The sequence below is a fragment of the Glycine max genome, chromosome 20, assembly GCF_000004515.6.
Source record: "Glycine max cultivar Williams 82 chromosome 20, Glycine_max_v4.0, whole genome shotgun sequence".
NCBI lineage: Eukaryota > Viridiplantae > Streptophyta > Magnoliopsida > Fabales > Fabaceae > Glycine > Glycine max.
This window is the reverse complement of record NC_038256.2, coordinates 47,086,271-47,097,237: the sequence shown is the minus strand read 5'-3', so window position 1 is coordinate 47,097,237 and position 10,967 is coordinate 47,086,271. Positions and strand designations below refer to the sequence as shown.

Here is a 10,967-nt window from a genome sequence, read left to right as displayed (position 1 = left end):
ATCTCAAAGAGAGTATTTTTTGTTATATGAGTAAAAAAGTACTAAGACTTTGTAGTTTCTACATTATTAAAATTTATTCTTTGATTGATAATTGAATGTAAAATTATTTATATTAATAATATAAACTTATTAAACTCTTTATCACATAATGACTCACCTTACTACTAAAATGATCTACTATACCTTATAATTATATTTGATAAAATAATGAATAAAATTCCCCGTGTTCTGCGCGCCATTGACGTGGCGCCTAGAAAAAAAAATCGACCGATATCTCATTATCATATGGTATTGATTTGAACTCCGGCACGCGCGGGAAATGTCGCGTGGCCCCAACCCAACAAACACATTAATTTGCGTCTCTCTGCCTTTTGATTCTCACAGACACTGGTAGGGTTTCTGAGTTTGTGTGGCTTCAACTCGCTCTCCACTTTTCTCAGTTCTCACCATCGCCGACTCCATTCGTTGACTCGCAGTGAGTTTACCCTTCATTGATTTGCTCTACTAATCCCTAATTAAATTATGATTATTATTATGTGCTTAAATGCGCCAAAGAGGAATGCCATGTTCTTTTAGATAATCAGAACATACTTATGAGTCAAGTTTTGTGTGCTTTATCAATGTTTGCTGAACCCCACTAGTTTTAAAAATTTGTTGCACACTCAATCACTTGCTGCTCTGTTGTTGAGTTATGGTTGCTAGTTTCTTCTAATTATTCTGTGCTTGGTTGTGCTTTTTGCTAATTTCCACAAAATTTGAATGAAGGAGATTCTTCATTTTATTTTATTTTTTTACTTTCTCGTAGCCTCGATCACTGAACACAATAGTAAACATATAGAAATAAGAGATGGAAAATAATCCATGAACACTTCAATATTATTTAACACTAGAGAGACCAAAAAAGATAAAAGAAAGGCATATAAGTGTAACATATGATATATTAATGTAGTGTAATAAAAAAGAATTAGAGTGAAATGATTGGGATCGACAGAAAAGCTAATTAAGATCTGAAGTGTAACATATGATATATTCATGCATAAAATATGTTTATGGTCATGACAGATATTAAATGTTAAAATCTGAAGTAAACAAGTCCTGATATAACAAAAGTTAATTAAGATATAGAATTATCGGTACAAACCATATGAAATAGGTGTCCTTTAGAAAAAAACAATCATGAAATTACAAAACTATAGTCTTTGTATATCTACGTCTCTTATTTTCACAAAATATGCAGCCATGCATGTAAATATTTTAAATGAGACAATATATATTCCTGTTGTTGGGTACAACCAAACTAAGTCACAACCACAAAAGACGTGTGGTTTTAATCCCATACACACATATATGTGATAATATGCATGCATACTGATACTAATTATATACTATCTGAGATAAAATTACATAGCTGACATGGCATTGTGTTATTTGCTATATAGCTGTTTAGTCATCTTTTAGAGGAATCTGACTCTGAGATCATCTTCTGTATTATCTGATTTGTCTCTTCCTGAGACATTCTGTCGTCTTTAGCCTTCGACTTCATGTAAGCCTCAAAGAATTCCTTGTTTTCCTTCTCTAGCTCCTTCCACACTGAAGCACGTATCCATACGTATTATATTCATGTTTCATAAAATCATCGTATGCTTTCAACATATGCACGTGCATGCTTCTGTTTTGGTTGGTAGGTTGGTAGTGGAAGCTATATATCCGATATGAAGCATAATATACAATCATGTTTTGTTTGGGAAGCATGATGAGGAAACACATACTGAAAATTGAAAATTCAAATTTTTTATTGAGTCCTTGAAGTTAGACACTAACTATATATCCTACCTATTATCTTCTTAATTTGTCCATCTCTTTTAGTTTCACACAAAATAATTTAAACAAAGAAGTTATCATCTAAGGTAAGCTAGCATCTCATTAATTTTTTTTTTTTTGGTGTACCCAGATGCGGCGGCCAGTTTAAAACTTGCATCAAACCATTATGTCTAATTTCTAATTTGAAGCATTAAAAAAATATCACAAATTAAAAGGCTTCTTTATTAGTATTTTTTTTGTTACATTGTCAAATAGTTTAATAACATACAAAACAAATATAGATAAGAAATATATTATTTAATACATTATGGATACACTGAAAGGTTATTTTCACAAGTTGGATGGTTTCTCTGTCTGAATCCTCGGCGTTCCTGATCTTAAGTTAAGTGTAAATGGTAATATAGTTTCTTTCAAAAAAAAACTGACGTATGGTTTCTATATGATATTAGACAAATGCCGACACTACGAGAAACTAATGGATTAGTAACAAAATTTAGTTAAAAAATTGTTTTATACTATTAATACTGGTGTCGCAAAAGAACTAGTGACAAAATTTTAAAAATCGTAAATGATTTTGTCATTGAAAATTGTTTTTGGTAGCACCGTGATTTTATTTGTTTATATCAAATTAGCTATAAGGATTTTGAACTCGTTGTATATCTCATTAATATACAAGGAATTGACGTTTAGGATTCCTTCGTATTTGAAGCAAGGAATTGAAGATTATAAGTTCGCAAAACCAAATTATAACTCAACTAATGATTTCAAATGGAAACCTTGGCTCTCAAATATTTCATATGAAAAATCAATTTTACTAACGTGAACCGGCGGGGAAAGACTCAACAATTAGTTGCTATATCTTTCAAAGTGCGTCACGATCAAAAGGAGCTTACTTGGCAGCTAACATTGTTTGATAAATTCTCAATAAAATTCCAATTGATCAAATTCAAAAATTAAAATAGGGTTTGTAAATCAGAAAGCTAGCATGAGCTAGCTATCTTGTGGGAGACATGACTAGGTATATATTATTCAAATATATATAATATCTTGATGATCATATCCATATTTCCCGAATTTCGCACACGCCAAGGAACACTGTGATCTTGCACGTGTGCATGCTCTTTGGTTTAAGCTCTTTATAGAGAGTAAAGATCATACCGGTGGATGTTATAATAGGATTAATATTTGCATGTTTAGAGAGAGCTTCCATGCATTCTTCCTTGGTCATGTGAAAGATCAAACACTTCTCGATCAGATGCTGCACCTATATCAATTAATTCGTAGAAAACTTGTCAAAACAAAACGATGGTCTTATAATAAGAAATAATTTAAAGCTATAATATTACCATATGAATGTATGAAGCAGGACAAGAAGATGAAGAAGAGTCTCCCATAACTAACTAGCTAGCTAGCATTAAATGGTTAGTAGTGCAAACTAACTAAATAAATATTTATATATGCAACAAATCGACCGTATGAAGACGAAAGAAATAAGAGCAGAAGGGTGGGACCAAGAGTCCCACGTGAGAGATAAATTATAATTGGATGGGAGAAGATTAGAGGAGATTGTAAATGACCATTCTTTGTCTTGTACAATTGCCCCCTTCACGTGATTTGTGGGACACCCCCCTTCAAATTGATCCATATATATTTGATGGCACACACTTGCTATACGCAAAACATAAACCCTTTCTGATTAATTATTAATGCGTGTATATAGAGTCAATACCCTCCTTGATAATTATACACCTATGCTTTTTCGATCCGTACCAGAATCCAAAAACTGCCCATGCCTTCATATGCCATTCACTCATTGGTCCAGCGGCTTCTTAGATCATTTTCTATTCATCTTCAATTTTTATTTTAAAAGCATTCTTAAGTGAAAAAGTATAAGAATACTTTCTAACTTATATACAAAAATCTTGCAATATTAAATTTGAGAAATAAAGATATATAAACAAAAATTATGATATCAAATTTAGTTCAATTAATTAAGTATGATGTGTAAATTATTTTAAATCTTCAATACTTATGATTGATTCTTACGTATTAAAAAATTAATTACATTCTCAATATATCATTTAGAAAAAATATATTTGAGCACTGTTCAACTTTGGCTTTAAATAAGGTCTATAATTTAACTTTTATCAACTTATAAAATAAAATAAAAGATTCTGAAATACAATATTATTACACTGCATTCAAATAAAAATGACAAACATGACGCATAGAAACATGTGATCATTATCTTTCGCAAAGGAATAGCAAAAATATATATAATATAGCGTTAAATTGGATATATGAGCAAAATTTTCATTAGGAAAAACCCTATAAAAAAAAATTATGCATAAACTGCGTTCCACATCTTGTTTGTCACTGAACAAGATAGAAACATGTGATGATTATATCTTTCTCAAAGAAGTAGCAAAACACATGAGATATAAATTGCACTTAAGATGATACCCCTTTTTTGCATAAATTAACTTGAGTAGGCAATATAATCTATCCATAATATATATCTCTCAAACAATGCAAGAAATTTTTGAAGGAATAGAACTTTTCCAAAAATATTTAAATTAATATGACAAAATGAGAAGAGAAGAGAGTGAGTTCCTTGACAACAAGGGAGACGGTAAAAAAGTATAGATTGATCAAATACTTAAATATGTAAACTAATAAAAAAATACTTAAAAAAAATACCTAAATGTAAAATATTTTTATATTCGCATCTATCTATATATTATTATAATAATAAGATTATCGACTTTTCTAATAATTTTCTTTCAGTTATATTTAAAGCGATTTTTAATTATATAGTTGATAATATAAAAAAATTGTATTCACAATAAATAAAAATTAAACTTTATTGATAATTCAACAAATGCTCGCTTTTTTTAGGTCAAAATGCTATAGCTTATTTTAATTTCCAACCACTCTTGTATTGTTAAAGGTTGACCTACCTACTTTAATTTCCATTTTTCTTAAAAGCTTGTGCGTGTTTTGTAGTTCATTTCGTGTAACAACTCTTCCAACCGCTTAGTAAAAACTCTTTTGACATGTGCATAAATGATCATTTCTCACTTTTGCAAATTTTCTCTTTTTTAATCAAGAGGAAATTTGATATATCAAGTGTTTGGGTTTATATTTGAAAGAAGTTCAGCATACAATTTTTTTTTTAATGAAAAATGATACTCATATATATACTTTTTCTTCCATTCCACTTCCATCTCATTTTTTCTCTCTAAACCTCTCTTCTTCTTTTATCACTCTATTTATTACCAATGGCGGATGCACGTGTTTAGGTGTGAGATCAATTGTTCCCACAAGATCTTTTTTTTATTTATACATGTGTATTAATTTTTTTTGCCCTCATTAAAAATATATATTGTCTTCATAAGATAATTTATTTTAAAATGAATTTAAAAAATAAACAAAATAAAAAGAGAGAATAAATTAATATTAAATTTATCATTTTATCCTTTTAATTTTTTTGGTTTAATCACTATTTTATTTATTTTTAAGTTTAATTTAATCCTTTAATTTATTTATTAGGTTTAATTTGACCGCTTCACTTTTTAAAAGCATAACTAGGTCATTTTTTTTTTAAAATTGATTCTATTTTTTCGATTATCTAAAAAAAATGAGATCAAAATTGATTCTAGATGACATCAAATTGAATCCATTTCATAAAATAAAAGATCTAATATGAACATTCAAAAATAAATTAATCAAATTGAACCTAACAAATAAATTAAGGAAAATTTATGGACTAATAGAAAAAAATTATAAAGATTAAAATGAAAAAAATAGATATATTAGAATGATTAATTTTATTTTATTTTATTAGAACTCCATTAAAAAAATTATTAAGAACCTAAAACAAGATTCACTAATGAATAAAAATAATTTTAAATATTTTTTCTATAACCATATTAGAATTAATTTTTATCCCACTGATAAAAATTTCTGCATTTGTTATTGTTTATCACATATATCATGTTCGCTCTCTACTTTTTTCTTTTTCTTTCTTTTCTCTCTATCTTTCTTCTATCCATCCCATTCTTTTGTTGGACGAATATCGGGGCTCATTATTTATAGTGTTAAAACTTTGAAGCTAGTAAGTTGAATAGTTGTAAAATTGATCATATTTGCAATTGAATTATATATGGATCATATGGTAGAGGATTGATGCAAAATTGTTTTTCCCACCTCAAATTTGTGCCAAGTTAACATGTTAGTTGTGAATTTGAAATGGAAACAAAATAATGCGAATGGTAGTACCCACTACTGCCTTAAGGAAAAAGAACTCGTAATAATGAGAGTTAGAACCTTCTCACATCTTTGACTTGAAAAAGATCCCTCTCGTTTCTCTGCTTCAAATATGAGATGGTGGGAAGAGTTTATTTAATTTGGAGAGTGAAGGGAGGATGAAGATTCAGATGTCTGCAAAGGGGATTGTGATCAATAGCAAAATGGTGCAATCAAATGTTCAAAATCTGATAAACAACTCGATAAAATTAGACATAAGCCAAAAATTATGGAATCTAAAACTTAATGGAATTTAATTTGAGAGAGAAAGATAGGGTAAATGGGAAGACCATGAATTAGATATTTGAAGGCTTAAGCCGTTAAGGTAAATTTTCATGTCTTTTGTCATAAAACTGGTATTATCTAGGTGCTATTAATTAAATTAAAGAAGGCATATTTTCACATAATAAATAATGTAACATCAGTCTTGTTTTCCGTCCTTTTCAAATAATTTCTGGACAGGTTTGTTTTTCTTCGCTTTCTTTATCAGTGTCTAGCACATCAACATATTCTCTCTAAGAAATTGAATACAATAATATCATTACATTATATTATATATGTATATTAGTGAAGTTCTTTTTTTGGAATTAAATTTGTTTATTGAAATTAAGCAGCAATAACAGAGACGGTCAAGAGCTGGAGGCACGAAAAATACATGTTTCGGAAAATTGCATAACTAAATGCATATTTGTTTTTATCTTAATTAAAAAAACATATGTATTTATAAATACATAGGTCTTTTCAGAATATGTTTTTTGGTTATTCAAAGTCCCACTAGTATTTTTGGTTAGTTTCCAAAGTACTGGAGCATTTTTTAATTTATGTTGATCACGAAGTTTATGTTGATCTGATTAGTATTTTTGGTTAGTTTCCAAAGTACTGGAGCATGATCACGAAGTTTATGTTTTTTGGTTATTCAAAGTCCCACTATAGTTTATGTTTTCAGAATAGTATTTTTGGTTATTTATTGAACACGATCATTCCCACGAAGTTTATGCTGATCTGAATGGTCCGGAAGATATAGCGCTGCAGCACTGGTTTGGTCTTCTGAAAATAGCAAGTATTTCTTTCAGTATTTTTCTTCATTTTTTAATTTTATTTTGAAACAAATTACATTGAAAAAATTTAAAGAAATTATTTTTGTATGTAATTTTTTTAAATATATATATATATATATATATATATATATATATATATATATATATATATTTCTATTTATTTTGAGATATTGTTTTAAACTATTTTTTTGAGAAAAAAGTATAATTACAACTACCTTTTAAAATAAAAGAAATTTGTAATTGTAATAAAAACAATTTTTAAAATATACAAAACTTCAAAAATAAATTATCATCATCACTTTTTATAAAAAAAGTTTAAATAGACATGCCTCAATTTATTTTTTTCCAGAAATTATCAGAGGACACCTTCCAATCTTTCGAAAAACTAGAGGGCTTAAAATGCTCAACATTGTAGGAAATACAAATAATTTTCCTTATTTATTGATTTCTTTCAAGACTAGATTCCTTTAGAGCATTAATCAAAACACTCTTTTGGAGTTCTCCAAAAATACAAAATACATGACACGTCACGTCAAATCTCCACTAGTAAAGTTTTTCTTAACTCTTACATATCATTCAGGTTCCATTCTTATATATATATATATATATATATATATATTGTTACATGAGATAAATTATTATGTTAAACTTGAATATAATCTTACTTTTAGCATGGTTTTAAATATGATAACAGTTATATTTCAATTAACTAGTATCACTTTTATTTTCCTTTCAAGATTTATAGTTTTTCACATACATATATTTTTTTCAAAATTTTATCATCAATCAATTTTCATTTTTTCCACATCTACATTGCCTCTGTGTGTTTTTTAGTGATTCTAATCTCCTTTCTTGTCCATTTTTCCTCATTCTTTTCTACTTACCTTCTATTTTTGCCATGGGTTGTGACAAAAAGAATGATGGGCTTGCTGGGTTAAGGTGACTGGGCCTACAATGCCCACCTTCATTGCTCTTTTAAATTAACTGTCCATTACTCCATCACTGTAGCCACACTAGTTATGTTTTTTCAAATTAAAAACGCGATTTTATTGCAAATAAAATGCATATAGTGTCAAATCCATCTCTATTGGCACCTTTTTGTTTTTGAAAAAAATAATAAAAAAGAGTTTTATTATATGTAATTTAATTAATTTCTCATATTATATATTATATAGTACTAAATTGTAATGATGCATGTGAATCTTATAAATTGTACAGCTCCCTGAACACAACTTGTATTTTTCATTGTTCTTTGAAAATATGAGTTCTGCCAAAAGCAATCATATGGTAATATTATTTTGAGAGCAGAGCCATCAGATCTTATTCTACAGTATCAGTGATTAGGCAACTACAGTTTCTAAGGTCCTTCTATTAGGTATGACATTCCACAATATTGCATGGCAATTCTTGCAAAAAATTACATCAATATTGCATTAACATGCAGAACCGAATAGGAGAATCGCATCTGGATTAGATTTCTTCATCAATTTTTGAAAATAATTTAGCTGTATGGATCTCATAAGCAAAGCAAAGTAGTACAAGCTAGGAGAAATATAATAATAAAAGAGTTCAACCCTTACATCATACCCTAAGCCTATAATATCCCTCCAACTTTTGTGTAACAATTACAATCACTAATATTTCCTGCAAAAACACTACCAATTTTACAGGTTTATCAACCATCATTCTGAGCATCAATAACTGGACACGTTAGACAAGCATTCCCTAACCAAACCCATTTAAACTAAACATCTCATCCATGCTAGTATTATATGATCCACCACACAGCAATTTGACATTATCATCTTAATCAAACACTATATCTCCATTTGCTTTTACTGATTACATGCACTGCATAGCATAACTGTACCTTCCTTCAAACTGCCAATCTGCTTAATCACATTCTAGTGACACAAAGTTACTAGGTTGGTTTGGTGGTAAAAGAATAAGAGAGAACTAACAATTAACAACTAACATTTGCTTGTTGATAAAAACCATCATCATTGCGTCACCTATCTTATTCCATCAGATTTTAACCTTCCCTTCATCTTGTTGGCCCAAAAACTTGGATGAACAGTAATCAGCCTGCAATAATATAACATAACTGAATTTCAATTGGCTATTGCAGAAAAGAACACCACCCTTCAAACATATCTAACACTTGATATAAGTGTTTCACCCTCTGCCAGTAATGAACCTGTTAGGTAAAAAAAAGGGTAAAGGTAGACGACATTATTATTATTAATACTGCAGCATAAGATAAGATTGAATAGCATGATACTAAAAAAAAAATTAATACTTAAGCACCTTCACCTGCACCTGCGAGTGAGAGTTTATAGAAGAGAGATGACAGCAAATGCAAAATCAAATGGGTGATTTGATTTCCTCATCAAGAGTTAAGTTAATTAGTTGAGGTACAAGTGCTGCTTCCTCTGAGTGTAATGCACGTAGCGTAACTCAAATTGAATTGAATGAAGGCAACATTAATTACTTAGACGAAGCAACACTTTACCTCAACCCAGACAACTTTGAGTTTGAGCAGAATCAGATCAAACACTTTCATCTCTTCTAGAACCTACTCCCACTTGGCTTACCAGTTTCTAAGAGAAGCTGTGCAGGTTCGCTATTTATAATCAACAGTGATAATGAATGACCTACTTATCTTCAATTTGGTTTTTATAGATTTACTATTTTTTTTATTTAAGCACCTTATTTATTTAAATTTTTGTTTTATCTTTTACGATTATAAAAGTTTAAAGAGATACTTTTTTTTACTGAAATTTTCAAGAGATACTTAAAAATATTAATTATCTTAATTAAAAGATTATGTATGTAAAATTTTTTATATAATCAGTTAAATCATAATCAATCATATATGATAAGTTGATTAAATTTTAAAATAATTCAAATGATAATATATAATTGGATGATAATGTAAAATTATTTTGAAAAATATATATATATTAATTCCAAATATTTATTATTTTGATCGATAAATAGAAGTGAAATAAATAAATAAATAAATAAGGCAACTAAATATGCTATGTCAAACAAAACGTTAGGTAAAAAATAATATACAAAAATAAAGAAAATATTATATAAAAATATAAAAAATATTAAATAAAACTAATTTAAATTTGTTAATAGTTAATTTTAAAAAAATATGACTTTAAAATCATAAATCAATTTATGATTTCTATTTACTATTTAAAAAAAAATATTTGACTTCAAAATCATAATTAAAAAAAATAAAAGTCATTTATTTTTTACAATTTTAGTAGAAAAAAAATTATGAATTAATTTACGATTTTGTTCAACAGTCATATAATACCTTATGACTTATTCCTCTGTGAGTATTAATTTAAAATTTATTCTCATTTGATAACTTACAAAAATAATTGCCCTTTTGATAGTTTCACCATATTTTGGTAGTGCTACTTTTTTAAGGCAAGATCTAGTTGGTATTTGATAGCTATGAGTAAATATGTAAGAAATATTATATCAAAAAATATGGAAGAAATGAAATGGAAAGATTGAGAAATCCATGACTTTATCTATACATAAATTTCTTTCATGTGTTTGGACTATTTTTTACTTTTTTTAGGCCTACTATTTTTTACTTAAATAACAGTAAAAAGGAGAGAAAGGGATGAGACATTTCACTTTATCAAAGTTATAAAAAAAATATTAGTGTTTACAATTACTTTCATTATTTTTATTATCAAAATAAGAAAATGTTTTTTTATTTCATCATAAAATAACCAAATATTAAAATAAAAA

At 28.0% G+C, this 10,967-nt stretch overlaps 1 protein-coding gene and 1 non-coding gene across 2 annotated transcripts; both read right to left on the bottom strand.

The window, feature by feature from the left end:
• Positions 1–1,141: 1,141 nt before the first annotated feature.
• LOC100800093 (uncharacterized) lies at positions 1,142–3,247 on the bottom strand. The gene is made up of 3 exons (XM_003555574.4): positions 3,168–3,247; positions 2,980–3,085; positions 1,142–1,590 (listed from the first exon to the last, which is right to left on the bottom strand). Exons 1-3 carry the CDS (start codon positions 3,213–3,215, stop codon positions 1,448–1,450), a joined length of 297 nt encoding a protein of 98 aa, XP_003555622.1. The 5' UTR covers positions 3,216–3,247; the 3' UTR covers positions 1,142–1,447.
• A 6,338-nt stretch (positions 3,248–9,585) lies between these two features.
• MIR4407 (microRNA MIR4407) lies at positions 9,586–9,716 on the bottom strand. Its single transcript, NR_048746.1, has one exon. It is a non-coding gene; the product is annotated as a microRNA MIR4407 (primary transcript).
• Positions 9,717–10,967: the final 1,251 nt, after the last annotated feature.